This window comes from Callorhinus ursinus, unplaced genomic scaffold (genome assembly GCF_003265705.2).
Source record: "Callorhinus ursinus isolate GAN/ISIS: 27379988/994484 unplaced genomic scaffold, GSC_fseal_2.0 scaffold4, whole genome shotgun sequence".
NCBI classification, from domain to species: Eukaryota; Metazoa; Chordata; class Mammalia; order Carnivora; family Otariidae; genus Callorhinus; species Callorhinus ursinus.
In genome coordinates, this window is record NW_027397066.1 from 70,408,885 (window position 1) to 70,424,715 (window position 15,831).

Below are 15,831 nucleotides of genomic sequence, written 5' to 3' on the forward strand. Positions count from 1 at the left end.
CGTCTTTATCCATTCATCTGTCGATGGACATCTGGGCTCTTTCCATAGCTTGGCTCTTGTGGACATTGCTGCTATAAACACTGGGATGCAGGTGCCCCTTCAGATCACTACATTTGTATCTTTGGGGTAAATACCCAGTAGTGCAATTGCTGGATCGTATGATAGCTCTATTTTCAACTTTTTGAGGAACCTTCATACTGTTTTCCAGAGGGGCTGCACCAGCTTGCGTTCCCACCAACCGTGTAGGAGGGTTCCCCTTTCTCCACATCCTCCCCAACATCTGTCGTTTCCCGACTTGTTAATTTTAGCCATTCTGACTGGTGTGAGGTGGTATCTCATTGTGGTTTTGATTTGTATTTCCCTGATGCTGAGTGATGTTGAGCACTTTTTCACGTGTCTGTTGGCCATTTGTTTGTCTTTGGAGAAATGTCTGTTCATGTCTTCTGCCCATTTCTTGATTGGATTATTTGTTCTTTGGGTGTTGAATTTGATAAATTCTGTATAGATTTTGGATACTAGCCCTTTATCTGATACATCATTTGCAAATATCTTCTCCCATTCTGTTGGTTGTCTTTTGGTTTGTTGACTGTTTCCTTCACAGTGCAGCTTTTTATCTTGATGAAGTCCCAATAGTTGAGTTTTGCCTTTGTTTCCCTTGCCTTTGGAGATGTGTCTAGCAAGAAGTTGCTGTGGCCGAGGTCACAAAGGTTGCTGCCTGTGTTCTCCTCTAGGATTTTGATGGATTCCTGTCTCACATTTAGGTCTTTCATCCATTTTGAGTCTATTTTTGTGTATGGTGTAAGAAAATGGTCCAGTTTTGTGACTGTATTTTAAGAAAGATTCTTTGAAAGAGACATTAAGTGAAGCATATACTAATTTCCTTTCTTAGCAGTGGTTTAGGTTAATAACTTCCTGACTACAGTAGGCCTCCAATCCAACCTAACCTAACCTTGTGAGTTGCACGGCTACTCCCTACAGCTGTGTAAATCATACATCAGCATCTAAACAGTCTTTCATGCACTGAATTTGGGTTGTTTGTTTGGTTTTTTTTTGATGAGACATAATTGAGATAACAGACAATAATCTGGTAATGCAGCCTCCTGGCACCTGACTCTGTGGAAAGGTTCGTGCCTCCTGGCAAATTAAAGAATAAAGAATTTGAGTTGAATAGACAAGTTCCTGGCTGTGCTCTGGGGCCAGATCCCTCTGAGAATAAGTCTCTTTAACTTTGTACTGTATCCACTCACCCAAGAAGCCAGTGGTGAGACTCACAGGTTTGTCCAACCCCTTCAGTCTTGGACTTGTCAGTCTCTAGGACAGTTAAAAAGAATAGTCTTTTAGCAATTTATTTATTTATTTGAGAGAGAGAGAGAAAGAGCAAGAGCGCGTGTTCATGTGTGAACATGAGCGCATGTGAGTGGGGGAGGGGCAGAGGGAGAGAGACTCTCCAAGCTGACTCCCGGCTGAGCATGGAGCCTGATGTGGGGGCTTGATCCCAGGACTCTGAGATCATGACCTGAGCCAAAATCAAGAGTCAGTTGCTTAATCAACTGAGCCACCCACGTGCCTCCAAAGTAGACTTTTTAAAGAGGTTTTAGGTTCTCAGCAAAATTGAACAGAAGGGACAGAGATTTCCCATAGACTTCTCTGCCTCCCCCCCACCCCCCTCCCTGCCCCCATGCACAGCCTCCACATAATCAACATCTCCCAGCGGAGTGGTATATTAGTTACAAACGAGGAATTTGCATTGACACATCATTATCACCTAGGGTTATAGGACCATCTTTCTCTGCAGTTCTGCACAGCTTGCCCCTCATTTCCTTTAGGTCTTTGCTCAAATGTTACATTCTCTGATCACCCTATATAAAATTACAACACCTTACCTTGGTTCCTTGCTGCCACTGTACACTTTTGTTTTTCTCTGTAGCGCCTTTTGGTATCTAACATTGACGTTTTTTTTATGTGTCTTCTTTGCTAAACTCCTATAGTTTGCAAGCTCAGTGATGGCAGGTCTGTTTTCCTCACTCCTATTCTCTGTACGTGGCTTAGAGTAGATGCTCAGGAAATATTTGCTGGCTTAGTGACTAAATGAACAAATAGGGGAACTCAGGGCCATTCTCAAGGTTGGTGTTCCTCCACAACCCAACCTACCATCTCCCTCACTGCCCTCTGGCTCTCCAACAAGCCCTAGGGAGGGCACGGTTGGGCTGCAAGCAGGTGGGCATCTTGATTGGGAAAGTTGTGTGGGTGACTGCCATCATGGACTCTTCGGAAGCCTTTACAGTGTTATGAAGAATGATGCTGAAAGGACACACTATTTTATTGAGCACCTACTGTGTGCCAGCCCTACATGTCAAGAGAGAGAAAAGGAGAGAGCAGCGGAAGAGGTGAAGGGAGAGAAAAGGAAGGAGGGGGAGTAATGGCAGGAAAGGGAAGGGGGAAAGAGGGTAGAGAAAGAAGGGAAAGGGAAGTAAAAGTGTGTTGGAGAGAGGGAAAGTGAGAGAGAGTAAGGGGCGGTGGTGGCAGCGGTGGTGGTGGTGGTGGTGGTGGGGGGGGGGGGGGGGAATGATTGGGATTTCAGTTGGAGAATTTAGGAAACTTGCCTAAGCCCCTGTAGGGCTACTAGAGCTGGTTGGAGGAGTGTGTTACTCCAAAGCATGTTTGACCCTGAAAAACTTAGAGCTCTACCAGTGTGAGTTTAATTAGAATATTTGTAGCATCCATATTGCATTCTTTCTTGGGGGGAGGAGAAAGAGTGACAGTGATATCTGCTGGTATGGAAACATTGTGGTTAACAATTTTAATTTCATGGAGGAGGAGATAAAAGACCTTATCAGGTGTCAGAGTAGAGCTGGACTATATTCAGTGTTCAGCCTCAGCCGGAAGTGTAACAGTTAGCCTCTTAAACATAAGAGGCAAGCTATATAACTGTTACAAATTTAGTGTGTTTTCATTTGTATCACATAGTTTGTTAAATCTGTACCAAGATAATTTGTAATAGATCCTTTGCCTTAAGGATGTTTGGAAAAATTGAAACTATTTAAAGCAAGTTAGGAGAAGTGCAGTAAATTTACAAATACATACAAGAAAGGGAAAAGGAAACAGCTGTTGATAGTGTTAACCATAGAGAGAGAGGTTGTTTCTAGAGATACGCAGGACAGTACCAAGGCCATCTGCCCAGGTTGTATAACTTTCTTTTTTTCCTTTTTCCTTTTTCTCTTTCTTTTCTTTTCTCTTTTCTTCTTCTTTCTTTCGTTTTTCCCAGTACTCTTTTGAGAGAATGCTCAAAAATGTCTTTGGAGATTAAGCACCTTTTATGAGTGGAAGTAAATTCTTAAAATTGGCTCTTATTTATCCTGCTTTTTTGTTAAGTATTCTTATGTAAAAACCAACTGGCTGATTTCCTTTCTTGTGCATACCTTTCTACCTTTTGATTCTAGGGAGGGTGCTGACACAACCTGTTACCTCAGGCAAATTACTTAAAACCGAGTTTCAGTTTTCCTCTTTATAAAATGACTTATTAGTATATGGGGTATTAGCATCTACCTTGCAAGGTTATTTTAATGTTTACATGAAATGTCATTTTAAAAGGGCTCAACACAGTGCTTGGCAAGAGTGGACACTGGGGAAATGTTATTTCCTTTCTTCCTTCTCATGATAAACTTGTGCATATTTCGTCTGGCTGAAATGGCTGTGAGCAGCGGCCTCAAAATTAAAAATACACTTGGCTTTTGACATATGGTAACGAATTTCTTCCTGCAACTTGAGAGTTGATGAAGAACCACTCTCTATTCCAGTGAGAACATTGAATTCTGTTTCCAGTAAGATTTTCTTGGAAGTCATGTATACCTATGAGTTTACTTATGTGCTAATAGTCACAGATTGCGCTTTCTCTTTCAGATGAACAGACTTGTTATTTTCCACTGACTGACAGCAATGGCGTTCACTGGAAGGGTCAAGAATAGCAGCAGCAGGTAACGGTGAAATCCATGATTCAAAGATGTGACAATATTTAATTGTAGAGTGTATTTTTCAAAGAATAAGCTTGATCCTTTTAATTTTTACAATGCAAGAAAATATGGGAAAATTCAGTTTTCTCTACATGAAGCCAAACCTGTTAGACTGCCACCATATTTTCTTTCAATCTAGCACTTTCTGAGCCTCCTAACTCATTTCTTTAACATATGGATGTTATAGTAGATCAGCATCCTAATTCTGGGTTCAAGATATTGGTCTATATTACACAGCTTTGGAGAAATGAGCCACCTATTCGTGAAATCCACCTTCTCCTGAGAGCTATGAAGGAGGGAATTTTGTCAGTTACATTTTACTGCTTTCAAATCTCCCCCTCCACATAGAATGTGCACATGGAGTTAACTTCCTTCTTGCATATCCTACATGATCAGGGTTGGCCGAGGGGAGCATATTAACATTCTGAAGCGGCTATTAAGAGGGAATTCTTTTTTTTTAAATTTTATTTATTCATTTGAGAGAGAGACAGAGAGAGCACAAACAGGGGGAGAGGCAGAGGGAGAGAGAGAAGCAGGCTCCCTGCTGAGCCGGGAGCCCGACATGGGGCTCGATTCCGCACCCAGAGACCATGACCGGAGCCGAAGGCAGATGTCCAACCATCTGAGCCACCCAGGTGCCCCTCCAGAGGGAATTCTTAATGTCACTGATCAATTTTTATTTCTACTGTTAGATATTCACTCAAGCTTACTCAACTAATATTTATTAACAGATGATGGCGCCTATAATTCTGGAAGGTCCTGCCTGGATGCTTTCCTACTCCCCCTCTCGGGCTCATTTGGGAACCTCTTCCTCTATTCCAGGTAGCCCTGGTGGTACTGTTGATAGAGGAAGGCCTGTGACCCAGGCTGCAGCAGCTCCCATTCTGCTGGAACTCAGGGACGCTGATGTCCGCTGCCTTTAGGCTTGTGCATTATGTTCGTTACACATAAGTTTTACATTTTTATGCCATTAAATGTCTTGTCCTTTATGGGTTCTGGTTTTGATTGTGCTGAGAAAGGTCTTTCCAACTCTGAGATTGTGCAAATAATGTCATGTGATCTCTGCTGACACTTGAACGGTTTCAGTTTTTGCATTTAAATCAGAACTTGTGAGCTGGTGGCCTCTGGGACCGATCTGGTCAACAGATGGGTTTTGTTTGGCCTCTCACAGTGTTCTAAAAAAAAAAAAAATAGATCTGCCAGTGTTTTTTACATAACCATCTAGACTCCCCAAATCTCTTTAGAAATGTAAGATTTCACACCAGGGGGCTTGCACTGCTGTGTGGCAGCACTTAGGTACCATTGAAGGGCTGCTGTCTTTCCCAAGGCCTGAGCTGAGACAAGTTCTAATTCACACCTTACCAAATGGTATGTCACCAGTACGCTTCCGGGTGTGCCGGCATGTTCATCCTCTCGGCCTGCCAGTCAGCCAGAACTCCAGAATTCCCACCTGTTTCCTCCTGCAGACATCTGCTTTGTCAGGTTGCCCCAGAAAGACTTGATGTAAAAAAAAAAAAAGGTCAGGAGAGTGCAGATGCTTTTCTAGTTCGCTGCAGTTCCCACACAGGTGGACTCACACATTTACTTCATGGCTTAGCCCCCTTCACTTGTGACCCACGCCAGATCTTGGACTTTTACATTTTTTAAATTTTTAATTAGTTATTATTATTTTTTAAGATTTTATTTATTTATTTGACAGAGAGACAAAGCGAGAGAGGGAATACAAGCAGGGGGAGTGGGAGAGGGAGAAGCAGGCTTCCTGCTGAGCAGGGAGCCCGATGTGGGTCTCGATCCCAGGACCCCGGGATCATGACCTGAGCCGAAGGCAGATGTTTAATGACTGAGCCACCCAGGTGCCCCTAATTAATTAATTTTTAAAGTAAGTTCTCTGTCCCATGTAGGGCTTGAACTCAACCCTGAGATCAGGAGTCACAGGCTCTACTGACTGAACCAGCCAGGCACCCCAGATCTTGGACTTTTTAATATTTTGATCTATCTGTAATTAATTTTAGTGTCAAGTGTCTGCTGTGAATTTCCATATTGGTAGGAAAATGAAAACTCCAAGGGATGGTAGGGAGCCATTTTTAATTCTAATTTATTTATTTATTGATTGATTGATTGATTGATTGAAGATTTTATTTATTTATTTGACAGAGAGAGACACAGCGAGAGAGGGAATACAAGCAGGGGGAGTGGGAGAAGGAGAAGCAGGCCCCCCGCCGAGCAGGGAGCCCGATGTGGGGCTCGATCCCAGGACCCTGGGACCATGACCTGAGCCCAAGGCAGACGCTTAATAACTGAGCCACCCAGGCGCCCCTATTTAATGTTTTAAAAGACTTATTTATTTGAGAGAGAGTGTATGAGCACTGAGCTGGGGGAAGGGTAGAGGCAGAGGGAGAGAGGGAATCTCAAGCAGACGCCCTGCTGAGCGGGGAGCCCAATGCCAGCTCGATCTCAAGACACTGACCTGACCTGAGCTGAAATTGAGTCGGATGCTTAACCGACTGAGCCACCCCCAGGTGCCCCGGGAGTCATTAAAAAAAAAAAAAAAGCTAGCCAGTTGTTTCAATATAATTTAGTAAATCTCTATCTTTTCTCTGTTGATTTGAGTGCAGCATCTTAGTTACATCACATTTTTGAGTCTTTTGTTGGACTCTTTTGTTCCATTGATTGTTTCTTCTGGCAGTGGTGCCCTACTATTTCACTGTATTTTCATAGATCTTAATATTCAGGCACTTCTTTGCCACTACTTTTCATTTTTAGAGTTTTGGTAGTTACTCACATCTGATTACATTTCCATGTTTCCTCTGAAGTCAGGCCTTTTCTAGAAAAATGTTGGCATTTTGATTTGGGTCCCTTTGAATTTCATCAGTTACGGAGAGTTGAATTCTATAACATATTAAAACTGGGTCTTCCTACCAAAAAATCTAAATATCAGAATGGTGAACTTTTAAGAGGATGAAGAAATTTTAAGTTTCAACTTTTTGTGGGCATATGATTTTTCAAAAATTTCTAGTTGTTGATATTGCATCCTATGTAATTTTTGGTAGAATAATCAACTATAATACAGTATTATCAGTGACAAGATTAAAAAGTATTTTATATTCTATTATTTACATATGTTTGCTATTGTTAATAATTATTAGGATGGGTGGGGTGCCTGGGTGGCTCAGTTGTTAAGCATCTGCCGTCGGCTCAGGCATGGTCCCAGGGTCCTGAGATCGAGCCCCACATCAGGCTCCCTGCTTGGTGGGAAGCCTGCTTCTCCCTCTCCCACTCCCTCTGCTTGTGTTCCCTCTCTCGCTGTGTCTCTCTCTGTCAAATAAATAAATAAAATCTTTTAAGAAAATAATTATTAACATGGGTAAGTGGCATTTATAGGAACATTCTGGCAGTTATAGAACCAGTTTTATTGTTTATTACATTTTTTTTCAGCTCATAACCTCCCTGATGTGCTCCTTTAATACCCAGTACAAGTGATAAAGCTAGGCGAAGTCCTGAATGGAGCTCAATTTTTAATATATATCAATAGCTTACTGTTTAAATGTTTAATCATGACAGGTTAATCTTTTAGTAGTCCAGAAAAAAACCTCATCAAATTCACGTGGAACTGGTCCAGGGCTAGCACGTACTTGAAAGGAAACAGATGTGTATTGAGTATGCAACTCTAATTGTTCAAACTAAACAGAAGTCTGAGTGTGAGCCCTTACTTTGCTCAGGGATATCAAAAGTCATAAGCGTGGGCAGAATATTAATGTAATGTGTAAAGACAGTGTTTTAGTTCTTGTAAATAATAGGCTTATTCTCTGATTTGTAGATTTATCAGCATTAGACACTAGTGAATTTCAGCTCACTTATATTTACCCCCACCTTCCATTTCCTCCCCTTTCTTTTTGTTCTTTATAAAAATTGTTATCGGAGTATAACAAACTGAATAGGGCAGACATTATTAGTACAGTTCAGTGCGTTTTCACAAAGTGAACACGCTTGTGTAACCGATCAAGTGACAATACCAGCCCTCCAGACGCCGCCTCTTGTCCGCTTTCAGCTACTAACTCCCTCAAAGGCTGCCACTCTTCTGACTTCTAACACCATGAATTTGTTTTGCTTTCTTTTGAATTTTCTTTAAACTTAATCAGGTAGTATACTTTTTATATTTTCTCTTCAGTATTGACATTTGTTTTTATTCTATTTCATAAATTTAAATATCTTTAACTTTTAAATATCTCAGTTTTTTGTATTAAATTACTATGTTAGGTATATTTTATATAGTCTATATTAAATATTTTTATGTTCCTTTCCATCAACTTTCCACAGTCTGATATAATATAATTATCCTTATTCTTTCTTCCATTTCTTCCTCTTCTACCCTCCAGCTGTTAGCTCTGCTTTTAAATTGTCCACATTGACAGCACATTTTATTTTATAATTATGCATTAAAAGCTTTGTCTCTAAATTGATAATAGAAGTTTGAAAAATCGATCCCGGGGTCCTGGGATCGAGCCCCGCGTCGGGCTCCCTGCTCCGCGGGAAGCCTGCTTCTCCCTCTCCCGCTCCCCCTGCTTGTGTTCCTGCTCTGCTCTCACGGTCTCTGTCTCTGTCAAATAAATAAAATCTTAAAAAAAAAAGTCTGAAAAATCAGGGGCGCCTGGGTGGCTCAGCCGTTAAGCATCTGCCTTCAGCTCAGGTCATGATCCCAGGGTCCCGGGATCGAGCCCCACATCGAGCCCCACATCGGGCTCCCTGCTCAGCGGGAAGCCTGCATCTCCCTCTCACACTCACCCTGTCTGCGTTCCCTCTCTTGCTGTCTCTCTCTCTCTCTGTGTCAAATAAATAAATAAAATCTTTAAAAAAAGAAAGGTTTGAAAAATCAGTAGCCCTATTCACATTATTGTGATCGGGAAGCAAAACAGTGTTTAGGGTTTCATTTCATATTTCATATAGGGTCATATTTCATATGGGTTCAAAGTTCTTACAAGTACCACTTGAAAAAGAAGGTTCATTTTGGTCAGGACAGATCAGTTATTTAGCTGAATAAATTGTTCAAATTCCTGCCACACTTTAAATTGCTTCATCTTTGAACGGTGTTTTCATTTTTCCTGGAGTTTTTAGTTACTTTCTTTTTCCTTATTGAGAGAACATGGCTTTTTGCCATTTCACCAGTCTGTTCCCCTTCTTCCCCTTCTTATTTTTTTTTCTAAAGATTTTATTTATTTATTAGAGAGAGAGCACAAGTAGGCAGAGCAGCAGGCAGAGGGAGAGGGAGAAGCAGGCTCTCTGCTGAGCAGGGAGCCCGATGTGGGGCTCGATCCCAGGACTCTGGGATCATGACCTGAGCCGAAGGCAGCCGCTTAACGGACTGAGCCACCCAAGCGCCTCCCCCCGACCCTTACTCTTACTTACTGATTGAAAAGTCTCATTTCCTTCTTGGAATCACGAAACTAAAGTTAATTTTTACAAAGTGTGTGCTAAATTACATTCTTCTGAAATTGGGCTCAGGTAAGCGAAGCCAGAGAGTAAAGCTGGGATACATTCTGGGAAAATGTTAGTTGATGATGGGTGGAAAACATGTGAAGGTAAGACGTAAGAATGAAAGAAATTTTATTTCAGGCTGTATCACCAGATTTGTGGGACGTGATTTTATTGTTTTCTGCCATTAAGGGTAAGTACTTCTTAGACAGATTTTAGGAGATCTGCTGAGCTATGCTTTTCAGTATTTGGGAAGATTTGAAAGATTGAATTTTTTGAGTGATGAATCATTATAGTATGGTACTCTTAGAAGCTCTCCTTCCCCCAAGAGAGTCTGAAATAATGTTTAACTCTCCTAATTGAGAAGAGTCCTCAATTAGTAAGGAAGCTACAAGGTGTTAAGCCGATTAACACCTATTATATGGACAGATTTTCTTTGTGTGAGTAAATCAGGGGCCTAAATTCCAGATGCTTACTAGAGAGATTAATGGCTGTAGGCCATGTTTTTTTGAAACAGTGATTGGCCTGGGCATTGTAAATAATCCACACCTGGATTGTGAACCGGGATAACTAGGAAGGTTTCCTGTATTTGCCAGGCAAGCGGTCTAAGACCTGATTTACAAGTGCAATAATGTTTCCTATGTAGAACTCATTGTATCCCTTTATTTTAGAAAATGGTTCCTAATCATTAAATATGTGACACTGCCATAAGTAGTTTAAGATGAGTCACTCGGTTTGACGGGTTTAGAAGAGTTTGGTTTCAGACTTATCCCAGACCTGAGGAAATCTTTTTCAGAATTAGGTATCTCCCAGAGGGACAGTTAAGTTTGGGGGAGGGAGGCTAAACTGTCGAAATACTGTATAATTTCCACCCGTAAAATCCAGTTGAGCTAGTGTTAGATCTGTGATAGAGCAAGCCGGAGTGTGTGACTCTGCAGTGGGATAACTATGTTTAGATCTCTGACACTTTGGTTACTTGGGCAAATTGCTCAACTTTTAAAGCCTCATTAAAATGGGGATAAGAAAAAAAAATGGGGATAGGAAGAATAATGTGTGTAAAGTGCTTATCATAGGACCTCCTACATTGTAAGTCCTCAGTAAATTATTAACTCCACCACTTTGGTGATGATGGTAGAGTGGTGGATTTCAGGGGAGTCAGAAGCTTCCTTAATTCTATTTTGAGGGAAAAGGCTTTGTTTAGAGGCAACTCTTTGGATAGAAGATTTTGTGAGCTACTCCAGGAATAGCATTTGTACAAAGAATGATAGAGGAAACAGACCTTTAAAAACAAAACACAGGGGGTGCCTGGGTGGCTCAGTCGTTAAGCGTCTGCCTTTGGCTGGCTTGGGTCACTGTCCCAGGGTTCTGGGATCAAGCCCCACATCGGGCTCCTTGCTGGGCGGGAAGCCTGCTTCTCCCTCTCCCACTCCCTCTGCTTGTGTTCCCATTCTCGCTGTGTCTCTCTCTGTCAAATAAATAAAATCTTTAAAAAAACAAAACAGAACAAAAGAGTGTGTTTATTTGCAGAGCATGTGGATACACTTACAAGTTTTACTGTGGTCTATTTTACATTTAATATTGGCAATGGGATTGGCCTAAATCACACACACAGTATAAAAAAAACACTGCTGCATAGTATTTTCTTTTCTACAAGTAGCATTGTCTTTATATATTAAAAAATAAAAACACTTTATGGAGGTATAATTTATAAGCCATTTTAAATATGCAGTTTAATGATTTTTAGTAAATTTACTGAGTTGTGCAACCATTTCTCCAGTTCATTTTCAGAATTGCACTCCCGGTAGATGCCTGTTTCCCATCCCAACCAGAGGCGGCCATTAATCTACTTAATAGTTTTGCCTGTTCTGAACATTTCATGTAAATGCAGTCATATAATATGGGTTTGTTTGTGTGTTGTTTTTTTTTGTGACTGGCTACTTTCACTTAGCGTAAAGTTTTCAAGACTCATCCATGTTGTAGCATGTGTCAGTATTTCATTCTTTTTTATTGCCAAATAACCCATTGTATGGATATACCAATGTTTTATTTACTATTCACCAATTGATGGACATTTGAGTTGTATCCACTTTTTGGCTATTATGAATAATGCACATATGTTTTCATTTCTTTTGGGTAGATATTAGAAGTGGGATTGCTTTCTTGTAAGGTAGATTCATGTTTAGAGTCATCTTTTTAAAATTTTATTATTTTTTAAAGATTTTATTTTTTATTTTTTAAAGATTTTATTTATTTATTTGACAGAGAGAGACACAGCGAGAGCAGGAACATAAGCAGGGGGAGTGGGAGAGGGAGAAGCAGGTTTCCTGCTGAGCAAGGAGCCTGATGCGGGACTCGATCCCAGGACCCTGGGATCATGACCTGAGCCGAAGGCAGACGCTTAACGACTGAGCCACCCAGGCGCCCTAAAGATTTTATTTCTTTATTTGAGATAGAGAAAGCACAAAAGAGGGGGGAGGGTTAGAGGGAGAAGCAGACTCCCTGCCGAGTGGGGAGACGCGGAGGGGGGAGCCTGATGCAGGACTCAGTCTGGGACTCTGGGATCATGACCCGAGCTGGAGGCAGACGCTTAACCTACTGAGCCACCCAGGCACCCTAGAGTCATCTTTGATTATTCTAAGTTCCGGTTCATTGTGTTGATGTGTCAGTTTCAGATTCATTTGCCTATGGTTTTTCTCTTTGCCTTCAGCCCTGAACTGTAACTAATGTTAAGACTTGGAAGAGAATGGATTCATATTATTTAGTGCCTTCTTTGTAATGGATACTAGTCTAGGTAGTTGGCATGATATCATTTTAGGTGATACTTTGGTCTGTGGTGGTAGGTAAGATGGACATTGATTTAAATTGTTTAGGATTATGGGGGCGCCTGGGTGGCTCAGTTGTTAAGTGTCTGCCTTCAGCTCAGGTCATGATCCCGGGGTCCTGGGATTGAGCCCCACATCGGGCTCCCAGCGGGAAGCCTGCTTCTCCCTCTCCCTCTGCCTCTTTCCACTGGTGCTGTCTCTCTCTCCCTCATGCTCTCTCTCAAATAAATAAATAAAATCTTAAAAAAATAAATAAAATAAATAAATTGTTTAGGATTACACCATTTCTGTAGGGATCCTAATTTTATGCTATCCGGATTTGGAGAAGAACCTTTTTCTTCTTTTTGGGGGGCTTCAATGATAATCTTTTTTTCTGAAGTTGTAGCAGTTAGCCTCTTTAGGGATCTGTGGAACAGGGTTAGGAAGAAGAGAATTTCGGTTCCAGGTTCTTGTGGTTTCTAGAAGCCTGGAGGACATTATTTCAGAGTCTTGTTTTCTGTAGCTCATGATAACCCTGTAAAGTGGTCAGATTAGATGGTAATCTGCTTCCTTGTACTGGAGGAAGCAAAGGCCTGGAGAAGTTAATAGCTGAATGTGTGAATCAGACTATGGGGAATGCTGGGGGCAACTAGTTTGTTTTGGTTGTGAAGTTCTTAAATTACTACACAGAATAACATTTAACATGTGAGGCACTGTGCAGTTGCATTACTGCTCTTGACCAAGTTTGGATGCCTTCATCAGACGATGCCTTTTTCATAAACTGCAAGGCAGACTGTCACTATTTTTGTTGCTAAAATTGTAGATTCTGGATTGTGTATGTTTATGTAAGTAAGATGTTCATAGATATAAAGAGAACATGTCTTATTAAAGCTATTGAAAGCATGAGGTCATCCAAGACTTCGTGTTAAGAAGAGAGTCTAAGGGACGGAGGGAAAGATATCCGCATTGAAGTAGCAATAAAGAAATAATGTTGGCTTTGATTGGCCTTGGTAATCTAATTTAGTATGGACTTAATCTTAGTTCTTGCCTACTCTTTCGTTTCGTCTCCTTCACTTTAAAAGACACTTTTCAAATAAAAATCTGAAGACATTTTTTTCATAGAAATATTCAGACATTAATAAAAGTAGAAAGAATATTTCATGATCAAATACCCTTTCCCCATATTTAACATTTCTCAGTATTTTGTCACACTTTAAAAATCTATCCTTTGTGGGCACCTGGGTGGCTCAGTCATTAAGCGTCTGCCCTCGGCTCAGGTCGTGATCTCAGGGTCCTGGGATTGAGACCCACATCGGGCTCCCTGCTCAGCGGGAAGCCTGCTTCTCCCTCTCCCACTCCCCCTGCTTGTGTTCCCTCTCTTGCTGTGTCTGTCAAATAAATAAATAAAATCTTAAGAAAAAAATAAAAAAAACCTATCCTTTGTCTTTTTTTTCCTTTGCTGAAGTGAAGTGTTTTTAAAGTAAGTCCCGGCAGGCATCTGTTTTTTCACTCCTGCATACCTTAATGTGGATCACTAAAAAAATACGGATAGTTCCCTACATAACTGTACACTGATTTCATACCTAATAAAATAAATATTTTATTTATTTGTTTAAAGGTTCTATTTATTTATTTGACAGAGAGAGGCACAGCGAGAGGGAACACAAGCAGGTGGAGTGGGAGAGGGAGAAGCAGGCTTCCCACTGAGCAGGGAGCCCGATGTGGGGCTCGATCCCAGGACCCTGGGATCATGACCTGAACCTAAGGCACACGCTTAACGACTGAGCCACCCAGGCGCCCCTAAAATAAACATTTTAGATTCATGTAATGGCTAGCCCATATCCGAACTGTTCAGATTGTTTAAAAATGACTGGCTCAGTGGGTAGAGCATGCGACTTGATGTCAAGGGTTGTGAGTTTGAGCCCCATGTTGGGTATAGAGATGACTTAAAAAAAAGTCTGTTAAAGTTATTTACATCCTGATTTATGCAAGCCAAATGCTTGTGTTGTGTTAGGTTTTGCTTCTTTGTTGTTAAAATTTTATTTAAGTAATCTCTACATCCAACATGGGCTGGAATTTAGAGCTGCAAGATTAAGGGCCTCATGCTCCTCCAGTGAGCCAGCTAGGTGCCCCTAGGTTTTGTTTCTTGAGTCTTAATCTAGAGCAGCTACCCGCCTTGAGGGGTGTTGGGGGGAGGCGGGGATTGGACTAGTTGTAGAATTGAGTTGACCGTATGTCCTACTTTGTGGATTTATCTCTTTGTTAACTCTTAATGTTTTTAATTTGTTCTTGTATACTGGTGGCTCTCAGCCAGGAATAATTTCACATGCTCCCGCCCCAGGATTGGGGGGACATTTGACAACGTCAGGAGAGATTTTTTCTTGTCATAATCTAAGGAGTCGAGGGCAGGAGTGCTGCTAAATATCCTACAATACACAGTATGGCCCCCACTACAAAGAATTTTCTGGCTCTAAATGTCAGCATTGTTAAGGTTGAGAATCCCTGTGGTTCTATCCCAGGTATTTCCTGTAGAATGGAAGTTACCTCTAAAGCTCAGTTAGACTCATTGCTAAAAATAGTTTAATAGTTCAAGAGTGCTGATATTGTTCTGTGTTTTGATCTGGGTGCTGCTTACAAGAGTATATCTCTGTGAAATGCATGTGTGAGCTGTGCATTTTTAAAAAAAAATTTTTTTATTGTTATGTTAATCACCATACATGACATCATTAGTTTTGGATGTAGTGTTCCATGATTCATTGTTTGTGCATAACACCCAGTGCTCCACGCGGAACGTGCCCTCTTTAATACCCATCACCAGGCTAACCCATCCCCCCACCCCCCCCCCCTAGAGCCCTCAGTTTGTTTTTCAGAGTCCATCGTCTCTCATGGTTCGTCTCCCCCTCCGACTTACTCCCCTTCATTCTTCCCCTCCTGCTATCTTCTTCTTTTTCTTTTTTCTTAACATATGTTGCATTATTTGTTTCAGAGGTACAGATCTGTGATTCATCAGTCTTACACAATTCACAGCGCTCACCATAGCACATACCCTCCCCAATGTCTATCACCCAGCCACCCCATGCCTCCCACCCCCCACCACTCCAGCACCGTGAGCTGTGTACTTTTTAAAAATTGAAATATAGGGACACCTGGCTGGCTCAGTCGGTTGAGCGTCTGCCTTTGGCTCAGGTCATGATCCCAGGGTCCTGGGATCGAGTTCTGTCCCACATTGCACTCCTTGCTCAGTGGGGAGCCTGTTTCTCCCTCTGCCTGCTCTCCCTGCCACCCTCCCTGCTTGTGCTGTCTCTAACAAATAAATGAATAAAATATCTAAAAAAAAGAAATATAATTAACATACAGTGTTATTAGTTTGAGGTGTACAATACAATGATTCAACAATTCTGTGCATTACTCAGTGCTCATCAGGATAACTGTACTCTTAATTCCCTTTATCTGTTTCACTCCCCCCCCTTTCACCTCCCCTCTGGCAACCACCAGTTCTCTGTATTTAAGAGTCTGGGGTTGTTCGGTTTTTTTTTTGTCTCTTTATTTGT

The 15,831-nt window shown here is 41.4% G+C and overlaps 2 protein-coding genes across 6 annotated transcripts in view; one reads left to right on the forward strand and one right to left on the reverse strand.

Moving 5' to 3' along the window:
• SLC10A6 (solute carrier family 10 member 6) overlaps nucleotides 1-15,831 on the reverse strand; it is a 156,975-nt gene that overhangs the window by 107,254 nt on the left and 33,890 nt on the right. The window lies entirely within an intron of this gene.
• The window catches only part of AFF1 (ALF transcription elongation factor 1), a 202,702-nt gene that overhangs the window by 11,217 nt on the left and 175,654 nt on the right, over nucleotides 1-15,831 (forward strand). For all 5 annotated transcript variants that reach the window (XM_025887178.2, XM_073891900.1, XM_025887181.2 and 2 more), the window contains exon 2: nucleotides 3,901-3,974. In XM_025887178.2, the coding sequence (XP_025742963.1) occupies nucleotides 3,937-3,974 (38 nt within the window). In that variant the 5' untranslated portion in view covers nucleotides 3,901-3,936. The remainder of the gene's footprint in view (nucleotides 1-3,900; nucleotides 3,975-15,831) is intronic.